Here is a 23,254-nt window from a genome sequence, read left to right on the forward strand (position 1 = left end):
TAACTAAAAAAAAAAAAAAAAAAAGTGACAAAAAATGAGGGAATTCAAAATGTTGACGTATATTTTTCAAAATAAATAAATATATATTTAAAGAAATAATTAGGGTGAAGATAAAAGAAGAGGAGCAAAAAGTGGATCAGTACATGTTCTTTTATTCTGTTTTTTTTCTGCGATTCTTTTATTCTGGTTCTTACGACCTGTGATGGTCTTTTGCCCATCTTCTTCCCTTTTTCCTTCTGTCTTCCAATTTTTAATATTAAATAAATGGAGGTGCTACTCCCCTCCCGCGTGGCATATTGTCGTACGCCGTGTTCGATAAAAACGAATCGTTTCGGTACAGGTGTCTTCTGTGGTCCACCATTCACAGATCTGACTTTGCGGTGGCTTTCCACTTGGTCAACTTTGATCGGCCACCTGTCTTCCACGTATGATCCTACGAACTCGCATATTTGTCGCCATGTGATTCTCTAGATCCTCTCTCTCTCTCTCCAGCTTTTTAATTCTCTTTTTAGCAAAAAAAAAATAATAATAATAATAATAGTAAAGACTGATTCTAGGATTAATGAAAAATATGAAAACTAAAATTTAAAATTATAGAGATTAAAAAATAAATTTAAATTATAAGAATTAAAATGATATTGTAATCTCTAATTTTTTAATTGTTATTGCTATGATGTACACTCCTCATCTCGACATATATGAAAAATAAATATTATGTAAATATGTTAATGTAGTTTCCTAATTTAAAAGGTAAGATTGGTGAAAAATTTAATGACAATAATGAGAGAATAATGAAATTAATGCTTCTTAAAAAAGAAAAAAAAAAAAACGGGGGAAATTGAATTATGAGAAGAATAGATTTAAAATGTGAATAAACATTAAAATTATTTTCAATATAAATAATTTTGCCAAAATTGCATTGACAGTTTAAGGAGATCTAATACTTTTAGTTCACATACTAAGCATATAATAAAATAGAGTTTTGGATTTATAAACGAATAACAAATAAAGCAACTAAATAAAAAGAAAGATGGAGGCGTTAATTAAAAATAAAATTGGTTTGGGGTGGATTGTCACTGAACTGGAGAAAGGAATGGAGATGGCGCTGACAATAGAATTAAAAAATAATTAAATTATATTTTCTAGTTAGTACCCTCCCAGTATCCAATGATAATATAAGCAACTGTTCATGGAGGGAATCCGAGTGGTAGATGAGATTTGGGAATATGATGAAATAAAGTGAATTGACTCACTGTTGTACTATCGCCCAACAAAATATGTGGTCACCAAAGTGATCCGTCCACAATGGAGGCTTCCAATTCATTATTTGTAGGGCCGAAGTGACAGGAAAATGTTATGGTACTTGACTTGACTGCCAAAATATAATACTGTTTAATTTTTTTTTTTTTTAATTATATATATACTGTTATTTAAAAGGAATACGAACAAACAAAAAGATAAAATCAGATTTGTGATTATGAAGCATCTTGAAATGTGAATAAAGGAGTATAAAAAGGAATGGAGGAAAATGAAGCATGTTCTGGTTAGAATTTTAGAATCCCAATTCATAAAATAATTAGATAAAAGAGAGTGATAGCGACTTCTTGCAAGTTGTGGATTTGGATTTATTTTTTTTTTTTTTTAAATAACCCAATTGCAAAACTCGTGTATTTTGTTTAAAAAAACTTAGGGAGATTTTCATAATATACGATGTTAATAACAAATAATTCCAATTATTTACCAGTCAATCCATAATTGACCTAAGTTGCAATGATTCAGTAATGATATAAATAATTGGTTGAAAATTTTAGGAGTTCTTGTGCACGTTTATGATTAATAAACAAATAAAAATAAGAACCGTGAGTTTACAAATCGATATAAGTAGAGACCAGATTCGTGGCGCCTAATTATTTCTGACGGAAGAAGCCACCGCCGTGACACCCAGAGCATACCATCCCCATCCCGGTGGTTTTCTTTTTACCAAGAATTTCTCCTCTTCATTCGCCATTTTCCTCAGATTTCTGTATCGACGGAAACTAAGAGTATCAAAACTAAATCAAGTCTATTCGAAAAGGATCCTGTTCTGCGATTTTGGGCTTGTGTCTCTCGATCCATCTTTCAGGTATGCGTTTCGTCCTTTGCCGCCATTACCTCCTTTTGCTTGCTTCTGGATATTATTTTTTTTTTTTCTTTCTACGAAACGCATCTTGCTTCCGTCCTTTACTTGATTTCGTTTTGTTTCCATTTGTAGAAGTTCGTTGACGGTCATACAAGCTTCCATTTCGTCTGAAGCTGTTTCTGAATCCGAATTCCAGAGATTTTTATTTCTCTCTCCGGTATGCCTTCTCTCGCTTTCTCTCTTTTGTTTTACTTTTATTTGTAACAATATCTCGTCAGAGCTCGTGGAATGTTTGATTGCTGATAACTTGCAAGGCAGGCGAAAGTAGAAAACCAATTTCGCTGTAGGCGCGGTGTTTATCTTTTATCTTCCCCCCCTCGTTTCGTCGGTTTGAGTACTCTGTTATTGTTGTTAATGAACGAGCCTGCACCTTCTAGTGTTTTGGCAGCGAAAAAAATAATGTTCATTGGATTTCTCTTCCATACTATCAATCGAAATGAATGAGAACTTCTTTAGGAACTCTGTCTAGGAATATGAGCTAGTAAGTAAACGCATCTACAATCATGTATTTCAACCTTTTCCCCTGTTACTTGATGATAAAATTTTGTATTTGTCTAATTATAAAATGGAGAGTATTTGATCCTTGATGTATCTTTAGAGCTGACTAGTTAGGCTCATGTATCTATAAGTTTTCTTTTTCTATAATTATAAGATGGATATAGAATTGACTAGTTAGGCCCATGTATCTATAAGACATGTCCATTGTTTATCAAATGTATATAAATTTTTGTGAGTGAATTAAACTATTTTGATATGTATGCTCTATATATTCAATGTTTTAGCATAAGGATGCTGATGGTTTGTCAGTTTGTTACAGGGGAAAAAGTGATAGTCTCATCCATTGTTGGGACGAGTTTAAGAAACTAATGCTACTAAAATAGACATGTCACCATGTGATGATATTAATAAATTCTTGTTCTTCTTGCAGACTGTATCTCTGTGTATTCAAGGCCTGATTCTAAGTACCAAGCTTTTACAAATCAAGAGATGGTTGCCTTTGGAAAGAAGTTAAAGGAAAGACAACTTGAAGAATGGCAAGGGTAAGCGTGATACACCAATATTTGTTTTGCATTATTCCAGTTCTCTTGTTTGAGGAGTATGCCAGCAACCCTTCTTTTAATCAAAGGGAAAGATGTCTGCATAATGATACTCTTTACTTCCTATGTGGAGTTCTATTATATTAATATAAGTCAACCATTTATGCAGAATCTTGGATTAATAATGTGCTTGAGTTCAGTCATAGTCTCTTTGGTCATTACTCTCTCGAATACTTATAAGAACTAAACCAATGGTCATTGGCTAGAGTTGCATTTTACTCGAACAATAGCCATAAATTCATCATTAGGACTATACCTTCATAAATGTGAAGTAAGAAGTTGAGTTAAGAATACAGCTAAAATAGATTGATTAAAATGGAATATGAATTTTCTTTTGTTATTTCGTTTTAGAAGGGAAGAAAAAAGACGTTAAATATACTTTCTAAATATGATTTGGAATTTTATGTGCGTGATACTTTTACCATTTTTTATGTTCTGAATTATAAGCTTTTGCTGCTATTGTTTTGTTTCATATTTTTGTTTTTGTGCAGATATTACATCAACTATAAGCTTATGAAGAAGAAGGTAAAACAATATGCTCAACAAATGGAAGTTGGAACACAAGATCGTCGGCACGTTCTCAAGGATTTTTCAAGAATGCTGGACAACCAGGTGTGTATTTCTCATCCATTTTCTTGTGAAAAATTAATTAATGCTTTGATAAGTGATGGTGTATGCAGATAATTTCTTTGTCATGCTTGTCACCTGAAAATTTGTTATTAATTTATTGTCTTGCATAGTAGATGATGGTTCATATTTTAAATCCTGAATTCTAATTTAAGTATTCGGATTAGGAATTTTTAAATTTTATTTGATTATTGTACTTTATGTTGTAAGCTCAAAAGAACTGAACGAGGTATATCATATCATCAATTTTAACATACGCACACACTCGAGTATATAAACCTTACGTACATGACAAGAAGCAAATTGCAAATAATTGTGTAGGAGACTCGGTAAATATTCCCCATCTCTCTTTGTAATTGTGTGTTTATATAGTAAGATGCACGTATTCGACCATGCACCACACATTTTCTTCTAATTGACGTGGTGGAATACTTTTAAGATTACAAATCATAAATGCAGGTTTTTTTCATAATTTTCTGAGCTAAAAATCACTTTCCTGTTTCTTTGCTGCTTTGGAACTGCATATTTCTATATTATGAGGTTGTGTTAATCTAAGTTATGCTTTCATCTACTAACAACTGTGAAATGCATTTTTTGACAAAATCAGATTGAGAAAATCGTACTTTTTCTGCTGGAGCAACAAGGCCTTATTGCAAGCCGTATAGCCAAGCTTGATGAACGGCTTGATGCTCTTCAAGAAGAACCTGAAATATCCCAGATAACTGAATTGCGAGAAGCTTACAGAGTAGCAGGCCAGGATCTTTTAAAGCTTCTATATTTTGTTGAGATAAATGCAATTGGTCTGCGTAAAATACTGAAAAAGTTTGATAAGCGGTTTGGCTATAGATTTACTGATTACTATGTCAAAACACGTGCCAACCATCCATACTCCCAACTGCAGCAAGTTTTCAAACATGTGGTAATCTGTTATTTTCTGATGCTGATTTTTGTAATCTTGTCTCATTAATAGTCTTTAAGGGACTTCAGATGTGATGTCTTGGAACATTTTATATTGTTCTAGATTCTAAGCCGTATGTCTGATTTTTTTTGTATATGTAGTAAGTACAGGTGGAGTAACTTGTAAGCTTCATTTTTATTACCCAAATAGTATTTCACCCGCTTGAAATGAACTTGTAGGGAATAGGAGCTGTTGTTGGAGCCATATCACGTAACTTGCATGAACTCCAGGACCGTCAAGGAAGAAGCTATCTATCAATATATGATCAGCCTGTTATCCCTCTCCAGGTTGGTAGTACACTCATTTTGTTGCTACTTGCTTTAGTTGTCAATGCTTCCCATAGCCTTTCCCTACTAATGTAGCAGTAGTCGAAAGGTTACTTCAGCTATATTATTTATTCGGATTCCCACATGCAGGATCCTGTAGTCGATTCAATTAAAGCTGCTGTGGACAGGTTAAGTAACTCAACAAACTTCCTAAACTTTTTGGCTCAACATGCCCTCATTATGCGAGAAGAATTGCCTGCTCCCGTTGAAGAACAAGTGGATGATAGCAATTATCACTTCATGTCTCTTTTCTTGAACTTAGCGAATACCTTCCTGTACATGGTCAATACATATATTGTGGTCCCAACAGCCGATGACTACTCCATGAGCCTTGGAGCTGCAGCAACTGTATGTGGTATTGTAATTGGAGCAATGGCAGTTGCACAAGTGTTCTCATCAGTTTACTTTAGTGCATGGTCAAACAGATCTTACTTCAGACCTCTAATATTTAGCAGTGTTGCTCTCTTTTTCGGGAACCTCTTATATGCTCTTGCTTATGATCTTCAATCACTCTGGGTTCTTTTGATTGGGCGTCTTTGCTGTGGGTAGGTAATCTCTTTTTTATCTTCTTATTTTATTCTTTTATCACTATTTATTTCTTTACTGTATAGTTAATTAGAATACAGCTCATATGATGTCTACGTTTTTTCTTTCTCATCATAAATTAATGCTCAACGTGCTTTAGAGGTCCATATGAACTGCCCTTTGGGGATGTCTTTTTCTTTTGCATTCAGAACCTCATATGACCATTGACTCCATGTGTCTGCACCTCTCCAAAATTTCTACCAGGCATGTCACTAATCAGAACCAATGAGAAAATGACTTCTCCGAATTGCCCTAAATTATTTGTTATTTCATATATGGGCCATTCCATTTAGACATACTTTCCCATTTCTCGATGGTATCTGAGTGCCCATAGTCTAAGGTTGCTAATGTCTCTCAGCTGATATGCACTGCCCATAATCTAAGGTTTCTAGTGTCTCTCAGCTGATGTGCAGTTTTGATCTTAAATTTGGTGTAGGAAATAAATAATAAACGTTGACTTGTTTTGGTTGAGTTAATCATTTTAGTAATGTTTAGTTAATTTAATCATTAGTGCTTTAATATTTGTCAGTTCCATTTTCTGGCAAGTCTAAATAGCCAGGCCTTGATTGTGTTAAGGAGCTTTTGGACTTAATAAATTAAAAGAATTAGAGATACTGGAGGGTTCTCCTCGTTTTACCATGGATTTGGCCTAATCATGGAAATTTACTTCATCAGTCTTATCTACCTTAAGAAAATAGGAAAATTCAGAATCCAGTTTAAGCTCAAGGTTACTTGCCGTCTTCAAAATATAAAGACTTTGCTATAGCTTACATGAAATGAGAAATAGTCTTTTTTGAAATGGTTGACACTATCTTGGTATATTGGTGTGGCACAAATATTCTGAGGAGACTCGAAAATCTAGAACTGACTTTGAACTCTCCCTGGTGTCTTTAGTGGGGTCAAAGCAGTGTCGGGAGATCTTAACAAGTATTTATGACGTTTGACAGAACTGTATTTTTCTAATGCAGATTAGGTTCTGCTCGGGCTGTTAATAGACGTTATATCAGTGACTGTGTGCCACTAAAAATTCGCATGCAAGCATCTGCAGGCTTTGTTAGTGCCAGTGCTCTAGGAATGGCTTGTGGACCAGCTCTTGCCGGATTACTTCAAACGAAGTTTAAGATTTACAAGCTAACTTTTAATCAAAACACTTTGCCTGGTTGGGTTATGGCTGTGGCTTGGCTAATATATCTAGTATGGTTGTGTATCTCATTTCGTGAACCTTCACGGGAAAATGAAGAAAATACTCAACAGGAATCAAGTCAAGGTAATTTTATGTGTTAATTGTTTAACCTGATAAATGTTCACATGAATGGCATTACATTTTTATTTATCATTTTTTTTTTTTGGTGGGCACTTCCATATGGTAAGGTCAAGTGCGCGTTTGTTATTGCGTCCACCAGTTGCCTTGATGTGTTTTTTTTGCAAAGGAAGAATAAATTTTATCTGGTTCAATTGAAACTTTCCATTGCTTCACTAGGACATCTAATTGCACTTTTCTTTTGAAGGATAATAATTTATTTTAAGTTAAATTGCAAGTTTAGACCTTTAACAGTTACGTTTGTATTTAATAGGTCACTGTGCTTCACCAAGTACTTAAACCTTCAATTTTTTGTCTTAGGTCTCTCAGCTAAATCAATTATTTCACACATTGTCAAAACATGCTAACTTTTATATATGTTGTCAATTTCAATGAACAGCTCAAAACGACACACTTGAGAAAGGTCTTCACCAACCATTGCTTATTACTTCACTGGAGAAGCCATCAGATGAAGATGACCCAGAAGTTGATGACAGTGAAGAAGCTGCTGAGGAATCTCGCCTACCAGTGACTTCTATGAGTTCAGCTTATAGATTACTCACTCCTTCTGTTAAGGTATCTGCTGTAGTCTAGAGAGTACTTGGGTTTTCACATCGTTCATTATCATTAAATTGCATGATTGATAATTTGGTGTTAGCCTTGAGATAATTTGAATCAAGTAATGGAAATTGGGTGACTAAAGTGCCCGTCTTTTCATGCCAACAATGGTTTTCAGTGAATTTTTGAGTTTGTGGCTTAACTTTTGGTGACAATCTAGTTTTATTTACGGACATGAAATTTGAATACCTGCTGAATAATGCTGTCAGCGGAAATCTGCTACTTTAAAATGCTCTCAACAAATTGCCACACTCTGTCCGAAACGGATATGGATAAAACCGACATTGGAACTGTTAATAATTCCCTTGGGATATTACAACTGAACAATGTGTTCACGTCCTAAGGACATATAGCAATCTAGCTACTGTTGTAAATGACACTTTTGTTTTAAATGACACCTTTTCTTTTTGAGTTTGCATGTCATCATATTTTAAATGAAGATTTGATGTCTACAGGTTCAATTGTTGATATATTTCATGCTCAAATATGCAATGGAAATTCTACTTTCGGAGTCTAGTGTTGTTACCACATACTACTTTGGTTGGTCCACAAGCTCTGTGGCAATTTTTCTGGCTTGCCTTGGCCTGACAGTTCTCCCAGTAAATATCCTTGTCGGTAGTTACATTAGCAACATGTTTGAAGACAGGTAATACTTCAATGGGATATGGGGAAAATGTATTAAGTTTTCCTTCCCTCGATTTTTCAAGTTATCTCTTTGGTAACTTCTCTCTCTTACGTATTTGATTTCAATATCTACCTTGCAGGCAAATACTATTGGTTTCTGAAATTATCGTCTTGATAGGCATCCTCTTAAGCTTCAATGTAATAATTCCATACTCTGTGGTTCAATATGTTGGCTCTGGACTTATCATGTTCGTGGCGGCAGAAGTGCTTGAAGGTGAGGAGTTTACTGAAAGTTGACCGCAATTTAAGAACACTTCTAATTAATTCAAAATGTTCTTCCGCTTCTAATGATATTTGATTGTGGCTATAAAGTTGCTGATTACTATTTAAAGCGTTCCAGAAAAACAGAACATGAAAGGGATTGGTGTCCAATAAGAGAAAACAATGAATCCACGAAATGTCAAAAGTTACTTACTGAACTCGGCCTCTGGAAACTCATGCATCTTATTAGGATTATATGTTATCTTTTTGGTTTAGGATTGTTATTTTCATTGTAGTGAACCACGTCAAGCTTTATCCTTGAGGAAATCAAAGGATGATTCTTATTCTTATTTTCTTCTGTTAATGACACAATTTTGCTTTTGATCATGTCTTACACAGGTGTGAACCTGGCACTTCTCTCCCGAGTCATGTCATCTCGGCTCTCGCGTGGAACCTATAATGGTGGATTGCTATCAACTGAAGCCGGGACTATTGCACGAGTGATTGCAGATGGAACTATAACCCTTGCTGGTTATTTGGGCCGAAGTAGGCTCTTGAACGTTACTCTCATTCCCTCTCTCCTTATTTGTGTAGTCTCCATTGTTTCTACCTGCTACACATACAACTCTCTATACTGATAGTGATAGCATTAGGTTTCTTCTATCCATCAAAATCCTTAATTCTTTTCACCGTGTCCATTCCTTCTTCAATGTCTTGCCCGGAATTATCTCGTTTAGAACATCTATTGGATTTTGGATTTATTGCTCTCATATTTTGGCCCTGCTCCTCAACGTACATGGAATGCTTGTTTCTTATTTTGCATGTGGGATAGAGAGGCTTTGGTCTCTGAAAATAAGTAGAAATGATTTGTCAGTAAGTCGCCAATTTGTGAGATTTTGACTGAAGTTTATTGTTCTTCTCCCATCCACATGCCTTAATGCCCTGTTTATTGGAAAAGCTGAAAGATTTTGGACCACTCATTTAAGTTGAGTGAGTTGTAAATAGGAAATGCAAACGAATGGTCCAAATTTAGTTGGCAAAAGAGGGAGTGAATCTCCATTCCTTTCCTGTGGGTTCAGCTACAATAAGTGTAGGGACTGCAAACTGTAATCTCATCCAATGCTAGGAAATTTACTTTTGGGTCTTGCAAGGGAGGGACAGTCTTTCTGCTGAATTGTACTTGTACTACTGAAAATTTGTAGTTGGTTTAAAAGATTGCACGTTTTATTTACATAAATAAGTGTTACATTCGTGAATTAATGCAACATCGCACAATTGAATCGTGGGGATCGAAGAATTAGATGGATGTGATCAATATTTTGGGCACGGTCCGAATATAGGGTTTTAGAAGTGGATTCTTTATGGGTTGTTGATGGCTCCACTTTTCATGATTCTTCTGGAACCGACTCTTACACTTCTGTCATATGTTTAATTATCAGAAACGGAGTATATATCAAACTCGAATCTTCAATCTTTATCTTCAAATACTATTGAAGTAAAAAAATGTATTTTTATTAATGTTCTAAACTTCTAGACTTACATTTAAAAAGTAGTTATATAAAAGAGTGAAGACTCAAATTAACTAAATAACCAATTTAAGAAAACTTATATCAAGTAATCTCTTTCCGTTTCCTTCGATTATATTATTTCCAATAAATATGTGGAATCCAAGTGGCTAATATTCATATCACCTCCCACTAAAGCCCATCACATTAAGTAATAATAATGGAGGTAAATTTATAGAAGCATACCCTTCAGGTGTATTTTGAGAGTGGTCTAATTATAAACATAAAAATGAACTTAAGTAACAAATCTGTTTGATAATACCCAAAGCATTTTTAGAAGCAAAATAAGATAGTTTTCAAGTTTGAAGAAAAAATGATAATTTAGAGAAGGAAGAAAAGGGAAGAGGAATATGACATAGGATATCCAGTTTTAGTTGTGAAGTAAGGAATATGGCATCTTTTCCCCTTCATTTTCTTTTTTATTTTTGCTGTGGGAGAGGGAGAGGGAGTTGAGAAGGATGATGGGTCGAAATCATTAGGGTGAAGAGCCGGAAGAATCTATAAAAGATGTTCTGTTGTTATATGGAAGAGAAAAGGGAAGCTCAAATGTATATCGATGGAAGGAATGGGAATAATGCGTGGGGAAAGAAAAGGATATCCAATGGCATATGCTGATGATCCAATATTGTTTTTGAGTTTCCCTATAAAAAGCTCACTCAGTCGTGGCGCTGCATATGCTTTTACATTATTGTTATTATTATTATTGTTAGGTAATACTACTAAGCCAACTAGGGGAAGGGCTTCTCTCATTTGGCAGGCAGGCATGTCTCTTTCTCTCATGTCCTGCCAAAGGAGAGTTGCCCTTCGTCTGGTTTTGCTTTGCTTTCAACTTGTTTATCCATCAAAACATCAACAGCCTTCTTCCTCCAACCCCCAAACTACCTTCAATCCAGCACTCTTCTTCTTTGGAGCTTCTCTTGTTGAGTAGTTGTAGCAGGTACAAATACGAGTACCTTTTCTTTTTCTCAAATTTCTTTCATATTTGCACCTTCAAGGATTTGTGTTCAAGTATCTCGACTCCATTCGCCCTTTTCCGCAACTTTTCTTATTAGGATGAGGTGATGTCAACACACACCGTGTCTACCAAAATGTCTAATAAATGCATCATATTTCCTAGGACAAACATCATATACTGAACACTTCCTTTACTTTACTTTTTATGAGCGAGAAGGACCCTTTTAACAAATTCAATAAACTTATCATTTTGGGGACTTGAAGATCAGAAACTAGTTGATAGAGACGCAGAAGAATTACTAGAACGTCGATGAGGTGTGTCTGTAGTCATGTTGTTGTTCCCTGGGCACTAGGCGTTGGCTTGGCGGCACAAGACAAGAGTTGATATCTATATCCCTCTGATACTCTTTAACACTAACGATTACTTTGTCCAAAATTGTTACTTGGCTGCTACGTAATGCTTCTCCTCTCTCCATGCTTAAACACCTAAATGTATATTGATAGCAGTGAGTGAGTTATTGCTGGAATGGGATGGGATGGTGCCCTGTCTTCTAGGGATGAACATGGACCCTCTTTACAACTACACCCCTAATCGTATTTATTACGAACACGAACTAAAAAGAGACTTTTGACATTTCATATAATGGTATGACACTATTTAAGAAGGTCGACCTTAATCAAGAAGGTCCAACACAAATGGTATAACTACTAGTTGCCCTAAAAAAAAAAAAAAAAAAAAGTTGAAATTAGCTTGAAATTGATATAGAAAGGCAATAATTCCATACAAATATCTTAGACTTTTCGTTGGTCAAAAAGGTTCCGGATATATCATCATATTGTCCAAAGTCTTAAGAAAAAGAAGCTATAATTTGTGTCTTTTATGTTCTGTTCAAGCTTGTGATGTGATAATCAAACAACTTAACGAATACGACATGTCGTATTGAACGCGTTGATAACATAAGAATTTGAAATTGACCATTCTTCTTGTTCTCCCTCTGATATTTTTCCAATTTCCAGACTGATATTTGAAAAGAAGCGAATTCTTGAGCCCACCATGAAAGAGCCATCCATCACCAAGCTTTCCAACTTACCTTCTTCTGCTTGTCATCTTGTGTTTCGACAAGATTCCATCTTCTTCTACATCAATGTCGACAACCACAGCCACAAATCCAACGATTTCTTTGTTTGAATTTTGATATTCCATATTAATGAGATAGGTAGTTTGGTCTGCATCAGAAGGTGGTTGTGACAATTAAATTATTTGACCAAAAAGTTTGCTTCCTTTTATCTATGTTCCAAGCAGATCAAACTTCAGAATATGCAATCTCCTTGTATTAGAGAGGCCTCGAAGGCCTGCCTTCGAGGCTGCTGTCGACCTCTGTTTCTTGGTCTTCCTGATTCTTCCCTGCCATTAGCTTCAACTCCTGCATACGACTTTCATGGAGCGACACAAACGTCTCTTCACCCAAATGCTCGCTTCTCCGACCACGAATCAATTCCTTCACTAAACGATGCGTTTACTTACTTCATTAGAGCATACCCTCTGTACCCGGACACACAACAGATCGATCAAATCCGAGCTGATGAATACAATCATCTTGCCCTCTCCAAACATGTCTGTCTAGATTACAATGGCCAGTGTCTCTTTTCCTATGCTCAACAGCAAAGTTTCCCAATGGCTACAGCTGCTGCATATTCTTCTTCTCCATCAGGTTCCCCTCCTCCGTTTCTGCATTCCCCGGGATCGCCTTTCTTCAACATCTCCCATAGATCAGTGAAACCAAATACCCAGGTGGGGAATTGTGGTCAAGAATCAGAATTTGAGTCCAGAATCAGAAGTAGAATCATGAGGTTTATGAATTTATCAGAAGATGATTACGCTATGGTATTCACAGCCAATCAATCATCAGCCTTCAAACTTCTGGCTGACACTTACCCTTTTCAGTACAATAGAAATTTGGTCACAGTTTATGATCACAAGAGCGAGGCAGTTGAATTGATGGTAGAAAGCTCTAAGAAGAAAGGAGCTAGAATCAGCTCAGCTGAGTTCTTATGGCCAAATCTAACCCTCGCCACCGGAAAATTAAGAAGACTAATCGTGAGTAAACGAAAGAAGAAGAGGAAGTCGAAAAGGGGAATATTTGTTTTTCCACTTCAGTCAAGATTAACAGGAACTCCATATTCATATCAATGGCTGAACATAGCTCGGGAAAATGACTGGGATGTCTGCCTAGATACATGCGCACTCGGAGCAAAAGACATGGAAACTTTAGGCCTCTCTCTGTTCAAGCCCGAATTTCTAATTTCTTCTTTCTACAAAATTTTCGGCGAAAACCCATCAGGATTTGGCTGTTTGTTCATCAAGAAATCCAATGTTTCATTCATAGAGAGTTTAATTACTTCACCTTCAAGTATCGGCGTTATAAGCCTTATCTCAACATCACCACAATTTCCATTTCCAGAAGAACCAGAGAGTACAGAGATCAAAACTGAACAAATCTCAAAACCCGGCCTACAAAATCAAAATCTCGCTATACCAGAGTCGTCAAATTTACCTAAAATCGGAGAGGACGCTGAAATTGAAGAGGAAGAACTCTCAATTACAGGAATCGTCGAAATAGGGACGCCCCTCGAATCGGCTCGATCAACAAACACAGAAATGGAAATAAACTGCAGAGGGTTGGACCACGCAGATTCAGTAGGCCTAAGATTAATAAGCATTAGGGGAAGGTACCTGATCAATTGGCTCACAAATGCATTGACGAACCTCCAACACCCAAATGCGGAAGAAGGGTTTAGGCAAGGGCTAGTGAGAATCTACGGCCCGAAAATCCAAATCAACCGAGGACCGGCCGTCGCATTCAACGTATTCGATTGGAAAGGGGAAAAGGTGGATCCAGGTATGGTTCAGAAACTAGCCGACAGGAACAACATATCGTTGAGCAATGGATTTCTGAAGCAGATAAGTTTCTCGGAGAAGAACGAGGAGGAGTTTGAAATGAGAAAAGAGAGAGTGGTGGAAGAGGGTGAAAGAACGGATAGAAGCGAGAAACGACATTGTTGGATCTCAGTGGTGTCGGCGGGCGTTGGATTTTTGACGAATTTTGAAGATGTTTACAGGGTTTGGGCGTTTGTTTCCAGGTTTCTGGATGCAGATTTTGTGGAGAAGGAGAGATGGAGATATATGGCTCTTAATCAAAACACAATTGAAGTTTGAAATTTCATCCTGTTTCTGAACTCAATCAATTCTTTTCAGTGAAATTCAAATTCAAGTCTTTGTTTACTGAAATAGAACAATATTTATCTTCGAATTTCACTCATTTAGTTTGGTTTTTTTTTTTTTTTTCTTGCCCAGAACACACTATTTTCAAAACAAAATCTACGAAAATTTATTTATTAAGATAGTATTATTTAATTTATTTTTAAATTAACATATGATTATGTTGTTAAATGTTAATTCCTCAACTAATAAATTTATAAAGAAGAATAATAAAATGCAATTAAAATTGGCATCATAATAATAGAATAAGAGCTTTAAATAGTTAAAAGTTGATGTAATATTAAGAACATTGATACCTTGATTAAAGATAAACTGAAATCATATCTCATAAAGCACCACCACAAATGCTACATCTTCGTCTTTCACTCTACTTTTATTCAACATTGTGTTTACCATCAAACAAACAAACAAAAAACTAGTAGATATGGGATTCAAAAATGGATCATAATTTAACGTCTACCTCCTATGGGAACGAACACGGAAAATATTTGAAATTCAAGAACCCAAATGCCAAATGAAAAATATATAGAGAAGGCAAATACCATTGATTGATTGATTGATTGATTGATTGATTCTAAGCTGCAGAAGTTTTCTGGTTTGGCTTGAAGACATGCTTGACCAGGGAGTCCTTGATGGACAACAGCTCCGGGAATTCGGTCTTCAACTTGGTCGCATCCATCTCGTTGTTGCTCCGAGGAGCTACGATCACTTTGGCTTGCTCCTCCAGGCTGAAGTTCTTCCATGTCAAATTGGGGTCGATGAATTGCTTGTACATCTCCAAGATCTCATTGTGGCTCACCACTCCTGGATTCGTGAAATTCCATATTCCTGTGAGATTTCTTTTTGCCATTTCGATCGATATCGGCAGGAGTTCATCCAAGATTGTCATCGAGTTCGGGATGTCGACCACCTTCTCATATCTAGTTATCTTTGTGATGAAGTTGCGAGGGTTCGATAAGTCGGAGGATATCGGCATCCTAACGCGCAATGTGCACACATTCTCGTAGTTCTTTAGCAGATCCTCCACCTTTTAATCCCCCAAATGTGAAAGTAACATGAAAGTAGAATCCGCCCATCAGATTCAAGGAATATATTTGATGCATTCTCATCGAATAGAAATCAATGAACAGAAATTCAAGACATTCTAAAGACAACAATCCAGATCTAAAGAACATTCACAAACTCCACCCCAAGAACAATCATACATGGCTGATTTCAGTTATGATTTCTCTAAACAGAGCCATTCACTCTGTAATCATAGATCTACAGTCAAATTTCACAACGCATCTACGAATCATACAGAATCAAAATCAGTCAATAATCAAACAACAATGAAGCAGTCAAAATCTAGGGCTCACCATGGCTTTAGTCTTGGAATAAAATGACCCAATGAAATTAGGGATTTCATCCTCCTTGAATCCAATCCCCGAATTCAGAGGATGCGCCGAATCGTACTCGAAAATGCAGCCAGTGGCGTAATTAATTAAGATCAACCCTCTCTCGCGGCACACATCGGCCAAGTTCAAGGTTCCGACCACATTGGTTCTAATGGTCTCGACCTTATGCGATTCGCACCAGTCGACGTTCGGGCGGCCGGTGACGCCGGCGGCGTTGAAGACATGGGTGGGCTTCACGGCGGCGATGTCGGCCTCGAGGGAGGTGCGGTTCTCGAGGCGGCCGGAACCATACACGAAATCGATCCCCTGTTGTTGACAGAGCTGGCCAAGCAAACCGCCAATCCAGCCGGTCCGGCCGTAAATCAAGAACTTGAGAGGACCTGAGCCACTGTCAGCGAGAATACCCATGGAAGAAGAAGAGAAGGATGACGAAGAAGAAGAAGAAGAAGAAGAAGGAAGAAGAAGGAAGAAGAGGTTCCGAGGAAATGGGAGAATTGAACCACTTCTTCAATCTGAATCCTGAAGATTTATATAACACAGAATACCCACTCAAAACACACACATTTTTGTGCGAATTAAAAACTAATATTTCGCTTTCAGTTTCAGGCTGAATTAACGTGGGGTGTGAATTTTATGAATTAGAAAAAGAAATTTCCGATTCCAAAATTTAACTGCCAAATCAAAATTCAAGCAACCTCTCTCCTTAAAGTTACAAGTTTGTTCCTCGATCTGAAACAATTCCAAACCTTTTCAGCATTTTTTCTTTTTTCAGACAGAACAAAACCTAGAGAATAGTCCGTGTTTTTTTTTTTTTTTTTTTTTTTTTTTTTTTTTTTTTTTTTTTTTTTTTTTTTTTTTTTAAGGTTACCTAATTTTTAAATTTGTGTCACTCCATTTATTACAACAAAAAATAATAAAATAATAATAAGTTCTTTTATCTCTAATCAAAATCTAATAATTTTGTTTTTGAAAGAAAAAATAAAATAAAATAAAAGGTGGAGTAGATTGGGCTTTGTCGGTGTCGGTAAATAGAAGCACGATGTACAGCGTGGCAGTGACGAGGTAGCGTCTTAATTAATGATTGGATTATATTCCATTCTTGTTTCCAAGACAGCTATCCCAAATTTTATATTTGATTAATAATTTTAAAATCTATTTTCCTTTTTTCGAAATTCAAACTCGTTTTCCTTCCCCTTTTTTTAATTATAAATATTTAAGATTTTAGTCGAATTCAAAATCAAATAATTTACTATTTATTTCATTGGGATGACCTTCACAACATTTTTTTTTTCTTTGAACATTTTAAACGCTCTTAAAATGCTAACTTTGTTATTTTAAATTTGTGTTAAATCTTGGGTTTGATTATCCAAAATATTTAGTAAAAAGGGTGACATACGTGAATTTATGAGGAATGGACCATTTTCTGGATGTGAGGCCCATCACAGCCTCGGGAGCCCATATAATTGGGCCCTTACAGCCCACGCATGCCGTGTCCATAGACATGCCTTATTAATCTGAACAAAACAAAAGGGTGTCTCTGTCTATTTTTTTTTCTTTTTTTTTATTTTTTTATTTTCACATTCCAATTAATCCGAAGAAGGTTATTTCAATTTAGCCAGAGTATTACGTTTATGGCTAAATTAACTGAAATACGGTTGAAATATGTTTTTAAAAACTTCCAAATTTTCAATAATACCTTTCCACCTCCAAATAAATCTAAAAAATATATTAAAATTTTAAAAAATAAAAAATACCATTTTCAAAAGTTTTATTAATAGCCATTAATTATTTTAAAAACTTCTAAACCCTTTTAAACTTTTTAGAAAAGAAATTCAAAAAATCTTTGAAAAATATTTACGAATCAATGTTATTTATGTTTGAAAATAATCTATGAAATATGGGTAGACATTTTTCGGTCCTTAGGATTTTATTTTTACAAAAATAAAAATGTGTTTATTTTATTGAACCGAATATTTTTTAAAAAGTGAAAGGAAAGCATTATTGAAATTTAAAATATATTGTTTTGAGTTCCATAAAAAAAACTAAAATAAATTTAAAGTGAAAAATTAGGGTATTATATAATAAGAGAAAAGAGTATATAAGTGAGTATATTTAATCTTTTAACCTAGAAATGATGAGATTCGTATAATTAACATTTATGACATAAGAACAATACCTGGTTTCATAAAATTAATTATGGATAATATGGGAGAAAATCCAAAAAATGAAAGCAGAAGTAATGTAAAAATGGATGTGTTAAAAAGGCAACAATTTACAACCTTAAAAAAAGACAACATGTTAAGCCAATCCAATCTGTGTCACAATCCTTAATAATCTCTCTAACCTCATTTTACAGTAACCTAATCCCATCATTTTCTGTCAGAACATACTTTTGCCAAACCTACGATACAACATATCATATAATTTCCTTATCTCTTGCGCTTTGACTTCAAGGATGTTACTGATTGAGAGTTGCTGTGCCAGTTTCTCTTCCTTTGGTTGATGAACCAATTGTTTATTTGTTTCAGCTGCAACCCCGTCTCCTCCACCAGCTTCGCCTTGTCGTCCTCCTGCAATCGCGAAGGAAAGACGAGATGTTGTAGAGATTCCAACTTCAAAACTCTTTGTTTACAAATGAAATGGTTGGGTTTGGTTTTTTCCTTACCGTTGGGTATGGCCACTTGGAATGCTGCTGCCACCAGTTCTTCAATACTGTGGTTGTATCACCAGGCAACTTCCCTGCCCTTCTTTTTCTCAGTATCTCCTCTCTCACATCCTCAATTCTTGACTTGAATCCCTGCAACCAAAATACCATCACGTTCTTGACACCTTCTAAATCCCAAACAAACCATCCCATCATTTGCAAGACCATATAAAAGGGACCTGTTTTAGCTCAATCTTCAATTCTTGTCGAACCCTCTCCATCAACGACCTTTCCGATTCGGTTGGAAGCAGCGGTCCAAACCCCATCATGTCATGTGCATCACCACCAGATTGATCAAGCGAAAACTCGATGGGAACGTCGTCGTCGTCGTCGTCTGACATCGTTGCACCGCTTCCTTCACCAAGGCTCACTCCTAAACACCATGTTAAATTAGCACATCTTTCCACGTTTGGTAATGGGAAATGCATCAAATGTTCAACAAAAGCAAAAGATCTAAACTACTTTGACGGTGCCAATAATTAAGGTTCCATCCTACAACTAACTGTGCTTAAAGGATCTCATTATATTTTTAACAACCTCTTCCCCCACAAGACTGGAATTGACATTAAAAGCCACACATTATTGGTCATGTAAAATCGAGGTCGTGACAATTCAAAACCACCCCAATTTCTTGAATAAGATGACAATTTTAGATATTAATATGCACGCTACTACAACGAGCAAAAGATGGATAATGAAAGACTTTACAGTAAAAAGAAAAACCAAGTAGAGATTAAGTTAAACAAAGCATTTTTAAGTTTCTTGTATAGTAGATTACAGACAAGAAAGAGAGAATTTGAATCTCCATTTAAAAAAAAACACTAATATCTAAACATTTTGAATGATAATAATAACTTGTTTGACTTGCTTACCCATTGTTATGCAGTGTTATTCTCTTTTAACGGATCCAAATTTAGTAGACCAAAAAAGCTGCATAAAGTGCAGGCATTTAGTTTTGTTAAGAGCTGTCAGGATGAGCCACCAAGGTTCTTTAGGCGGCCTAGGGTCCTTGTAAATAAAAGTTTATCTTTGCACACAAGACCCTACACCACAGCCCCTTAGGTGCTCAGCAGCGGCCATTGGCAGGCACAGTAATGAATAGTTTCTGTGCATTCTACAAATGCTAGGGTTCAAAAGAGAGACACAGAAAGCAGAATATAACTGATCATGAACTCCATGCTGGTTTAGAAATTGAGAATGTAGGGACCAGTGTGGTTGTAGGTGGGCAGCTCTAAAACTGGCAAACCAATCAATAAGCAAGAGATTACTTTATTATAATATGTCTGTCTGCCTAGTTTCTTTAACCCCCCCAATCACCAGATGGTTTTGTTAATCATATAACTAAAAAGATTTGTCTTCTTTTTCAAAAGTTTCTTATCCTCAGAAATATTATGCAAGCTTGAATGAAAATGATGAGTTGGTGATTAAGGTAATGTAATCATGTAGGTTAAATGTAGAGGAAAAGGAGGAGCTTAGGTTCATGAATTATCCATCCTTGGAAAGCAAAAAGATGAATAATTATATAATAATAAGAGGAATATTATTGTTGTTTAGAGTGGAACAAGTGTTGGGAGAGCAAGCAAACTTATCGGTTGGTGTCCCATATTGGTGGTACCCTCACCGAACCCAACAGACCAATCCTTTTCCCAACTACAATCTTGGTATTCAGAAGTAGGCCCTTTTGCACCCACTTCCATGCCTGCCTTCAACTCCAAACCCCATGCCCTTTTAAATTGCTCCCTTTTTTCCTTTTTTTAGTTTGATATGGTGCAGTGATTTCGACCTCCGATCTCCATATACCTCAACTACTTGATACTCCTCTTTATGTTGTTTTCCTCTCTCTCCGAATGGATCAATTTTTTTTAGATCAATAAACATCATGCATACTGTTCTATATCAAGGTTTTCACATTCAAAGTTGGAAGTAAAATCATGGGTTTGTTTTGGAGGAATTGACGTGAGATACCTGTAAGAGCTTGTAGAGTATTTTCAATTTCACGGCATGCCATAACAGCTTCCACTGCGTGAACCCTCACATGTTGCTGAAGCTGGTCTTTAAAAGAACACAAAACGATCATATACTGCGCCTGAAGAAAAAAAGAAGAGCATCACAAAAGGAAACCAAACTCAACCAATATTTAAGTTAAACAAAAAGTGGAAAAACTGACTAGGAAATTGTCGAGTTCTTGGCGGTCGTGAGGCGATAAGGAATGGGCATGTTGGTGATGCTGCTGAGAGGCATAAGATCGCAAAACGTGGTGCGATTGAGCCAACTGAGCGTCGATGATTGGAAGCTGGTCAATCGGAGTAGCAACACGAAGACAAGCAACATGTGCGGCTAAAAGCTGCTCATAAAGCGGATGAGTAGCAATCTCGGCCTTGAGTTGGGCGTTGTCGCCGGAGATGGAAACGTCACCGCTTAAGGCAGCAGTAGAGGCGGCGGCAGCAGCAGCAGCAGTCATCACTCCCAACCCAGGTTCTTGCATTTGAAACTCGAAAGAGAGAAGGAAGGAAGGAAGAGGAGGTGAGGGAGTTTTGAGTTTTGATTGAAGAAGAAGAAGAAGAAGAAAAAGGGTTTTATGATAGAAAATGGTGATGGAGAAGAGACAGTCTTGTAGGAAGGAGAGAGTGAAGGAGGTATATAGGGATCCGAGACACGAAACTTTCTGCACCACTTCTGAGAATTTCAGAAAATTTTACAAACAGAGAAAAAAGAAGAAAGAAAGAAAGAAAGAAAGAAAGAAAGAAGAAGAAGAATGGGGAGAGAGAATTTGTTTTGTATTAGAGACCAAAGGGGGGATTCATAAAAAGAGGGGCTACGGAATCATTGCTAAGAAGGGAGATGGAACCAAATATTTCAAAAAATAAAATTAAATAAATAAATAAAGATAAAGCTGCCCGCACCCTGACACATTTCAATTCCTTTTTTTCTTTTTCGAGTTTGCTTCTTTAAATTCTTTTTTCTTCTTAATTAATTAGGTTAGGTTTCGGGAACATCAGATATTCAAAAGAAAACACCTAAAAATTGCCCAACCAATTGCATAATAACACATGCTTTTTCTCCCACATAAATATTCAAAAAATCATATTTGTTTTATATGCTTTTTTTTTTTATGGATAATTTGTTTTTAAACTCAATAAATATCATGATAATTGGAGAATTTATATATATATATATATATACCAAAATGAAAGCTTAAAAATATGGTATAATAGGTAAAGCAAAATAAATGGAAGTTTAAGTATGATTTAAGGAAAATAAGGGTGAGAGTTGAGCTGTCACGGTTGTGCATGCTTCAAGCTCTTCCATTTTCCGCGTTTTTATTTTTAATTAAATAAATGTATTTTTATTTATAATATATATTGGTTTTTTAAAAACTAAGAATTAAGGAAGCGGTTGGTTACACACAAAATGACCACATACCAACTCCTGTTGGAGCGTTTACGCGCCAAGTTGGTATCGGAGGGTGGACCCCACCTCCTTCAACAACCGAATTTTCGGGTGTCTTCATTTCATGGGATCATCATGGCCGTTGGATCAACTCCCATCCCACCCCCTGCTTTTTTCTTTTTTCTTTTTTTTTTATATATTTTTGTGACGGTGTGATGGAGTATCAATTGCGCAAATCGGATGGGATATGTTAGTTGTGATGTTTTCTTTTAAATAATACTAATTATATATATAATTCTTTTTTTTTTTTTTTTTTTAATATTCTTCCCTCTTAAATATTTGAAAATTTATCAAATTAAGTCTTTAGGTTTAAAAAAAAATGCCGTTAAATTGTTGTTTTATTGATGAATTTGGATATATAACACAAGTTGAAAAAAATAAATTTTATTATTAAATACATCGAATAATGATGACGGATGAGGGAATACTTGAATATTTGTGAGATGTATTTTATATTTTTGTATAATATAAAATAATATTTGTATTTTATTAAATTCATTTAATTTGAGACCGGGTGCTACGGCTTTGCTTTAAAAAGTATTTTAGATTAGGATCGCGTGCTACGGCTTTGACTTTAGGAACCCAAATTTAAATTCGACCAACCTCCAACATTTTCGTCATAATAATTTAGTTTATTTTTTATTCTTTTATAATGACATTCTCAAACATTGCTTTTACTCGGCTTAAGTGTTTTTAATATATGAATAAACAAAAAAAGATTATATTGATTGAAAATAATAATAATAATAAGACTATTAAACCAAATAAATTGTAAAGGGAAAGAACCCAAAAGTAGAAAGAAAGAAAAAGCTTATAATTGTTTTAAAAAAGATGAAAGAATAAAGAGGGGAAGTACCGTAAAGTTTCGTCCATATATATTGGATGATAATATTATAATATTTGAAAAATACTTTTATTTATTACAAAAAGATATACGTACCCTTACTGGGAATCTGATTTGATTTCAATTATACAAATATAAATAAATAAATAAGGCACACAATTGGTTAAGTAAATTTGGTTATGGCTTTTATAAAAAGGAAGTGTGACATTTGTAGTAATCGACCAATTTAATACTTCTCTCCCTCAATTATATTAATGATATGAGTTTTAAATTTGGTGGGCAAGTAAAGAGGGATCCAAATTGAAATTCAATTTTGGTTAAACTAAGAAATGGTGTAATTTAAATAGTTAAGATGATAAAATATTAAGTAAATAGAGTTGAGACATATTTGATGTTGAATAAAATGTGTAATGTTTGTAATTAATTTCGGGTATAATAAGGTTTTGTCCAACGAGTAATAGTGAGAATTATTGGGGGGGGGGGGG

General features: G+C 35.4%; 4 protein-coding genes across 7 annotated transcripts; 2 read left to right on the forward strand and 2 right to left on the reverse strand.

Annotated features, from left to right (window-relative positions):
- Positions 1-1,812: 1,812 nt before the first annotated feature.
- On the forward strand, positions 1,813-9,452 carry LOC111491275 (SPX domain-containing membrane protein At4g22990-like). Of its 2 annotated transcripts, XM_023140110.1 has the most exons (13): positions 1,813-2,122; positions 2,252-2,336; positions 2,557-2,660; positions 3,108-3,219; positions 3,768-3,888; positions 4,511-4,822; positions 5,041-5,148; positions 5,278-5,732; positions 6,741-7,039; positions 7,473-7,648; positions 8,146-8,336; positions 8,455-8,588; positions 8,975-9,452. In XM_023140110.1, the coding sequence occupies exons 4-13, from the start codon at positions 3,167-3,169 to the stop codon at positions 9,211-9,213; spliced, it is 2,088 nt and encodes a 695-aa protein (XP_022995878.1). In that variant the 5' UTR covers positions 1,813-2,122; positions 2,252-2,336; positions 2,557-2,660; positions 3,108-3,166; the 3' UTR covers positions 9,214-9,452. The 2 variants fall into 2 exon arrangements, with proteins under 2 accessions (XP_022995878.1, XP_022995877.1); XM_023140109.1 differs by lacking the exon at positions 2,557-2,660.
- A 1,143-nt stretch (positions 9,453-10,595) lies between these two features.
- LOC111491276 (molybdenum cofactor sulfurase-like) lies at positions 10,596-14,375 on the forward strand. The gene is made up of 2 exons (XM_023140112.1): positions 10,596-11,077; positions 12,398-14,375. The coding sequence occupies exon 2, from the start codon at positions 12,413-12,415 to the stop codon at positions 14,309-14,311; it is 1,899 nt and encodes a 632-aa protein (XP_022995880.1). The 5' UTR covers positions 10,596-11,077; positions 12,398-12,412; the 3' UTR covers positions 14,312-14,375.
- Positions 14,376-14,652: 277 nt separating this feature from the next.
- Positions 14,653-21,160, reverse strand: LOC111491279 (bifunctional dTDP-4-dehydrorhamnose 3,5-epimerase/dTDP-4-dehydrorhamnose reductase-like). Of its 3 annotated transcripts, none has more exons than XM_023140118.1 (3): positions 21,024-21,160; positions 15,733-16,236; positions 14,653-15,401 (listed from the first exon to the last, which is right to left on the reverse strand). In XM_023140118.1, exons 2-3 carry the CDS (start codon positions 16,177-16,179, stop codon positions 14,949-14,951), a joined length of 900 nt encoding a protein of 299 aa, XP_022995886.1. In that variant the 5' UTR covers positions 16,180-16,236; positions 21,024-21,160; the 3' UTR covers positions 14,653-14,948. The 3 variants fall into 3 exon arrangements, with proteins under 3 accessions (XP_022995886.1, XP_022995885.1, XP_022995884.1); XM_023140117.1 differs by lacking the exon at positions 21,024-21,160 and having other exon boundaries at positions 15,733-16,196; positions 16,231-16,523; XM_023140116.1 differs by lacking the exon at positions 21,024-21,160 and having other exon boundaries at positions 15,733-16,522.
- Positions 18,012-21,024, reverse strand: LOC111491278 (homeobox protein knotted-1-like 7). The gene is made up of 5 exons (XM_023140115.1): positions 20,643-21,024; positions 20,441-20,561; positions 18,655-18,848; positions 18,437-18,568; positions 18,012-18,341 (listed from the first exon to the last, which is right to left on the reverse strand). The coding sequence occupies exons 1-5, from the start codon at positions 20,958-20,960 to the stop codon at positions 18,201-18,203; spliced, it is 906 nt and encodes a 301-aa protein (XP_022995883.1). The 5' UTR covers positions 20,961-21,024; the 3' UTR covers positions 18,012-18,200.
- Positions 21,161-23,254: the final 2,094 nt, after the last annotated feature.

The sequence above is a fragment of the Cucurbita maxima genome, unplaced genomic scaffold (genome assembly GCF_002738345.1).
Source record: "Cucurbita maxima cultivar Rimu unplaced genomic scaffold, Cmax_1.0 Cma_Scf00016, whole genome shotgun sequence".
NCBI lineage: Eukaryota > Viridiplantae > Streptophyta > Magnoliopsida > Cucurbitales > Cucurbitaceae > Cucurbita > Cucurbita maxima.

What these genes read in the sequence shown, in the direction of transcription:
- LOC111491275 (XM_023140110.1), top strand. Translation starts at nt 3,167, where the DNA reads ATGGTTGCCTTTGGAAAGAAGTTAAAGGAAAGACAACTTGAAGAATGG. An exon ending in AGCAAGTTTTCAAACATGTG is followed by an intron (nt 4,823 to 5,040) that starts GTAATCTGTTAT and finishes ATGAACTTGTAG; the next exon opens with GGAATAGGAGCTGTTGTTGG. An exon ending in TCAACAGGAATCAAGTCAAG is followed by an intron (nt 7,040 to 7,472) that starts GTAATTTTATGT and finishes TTCAATGAACAG; the next exon opens with CTCAAAACGACACACTTGAG.
- LOC111491276 (XM_023140112.1), top strand. Translation starts at nt 12,413, where the DNA reads ATGCAATCTCCTTGTATTAGAGAGGCCTCGAAGGCCTGCCTTCGAGGC.
- LOC111491279 (XM_023140118.1), bottom strand. Translation starts at nt 16,179, where the DNA reads ATGGGTATTCTCGCTGACAGTGGCTCAGGTCCTCTCAAGTTCTTGATT. An exon ending in ATTCCAAGACTAAAGCCATG is followed by an intron (nt 15,402 to 15,732) that starts GTGAGCCCTAGA and finishes GGGGATTAAAAG; the next exon opens with GTGGAGGATCTGCTAAAGAA.
- LOC111491278 (XM_023140115.1), bottom strand. Translation starts at nt 20,960, where the DNA reads ATGCAAGAACCTGGGTTGGGAGTGATGACTGCTGCTGCTGCTGCCGCC. An exon ending in AAGAACTCGACAATTTCCTA is followed by an intron (nt 20,562 to 20,642) that starts GTCAGTTTTTCC and finishes TTTTTTCTTCAG; the next exon opens with GCGCAGTATATGATCGTTTT. An exon ending in TGAAGATTGAGCTAAAACAG is followed by an intron (nt 18,569 to 18,654) that starts GTCCCTTTTATA and finishes TTTTGGTTGCAG; the next exon opens with GGATTCAAGTCAAGAATTGA.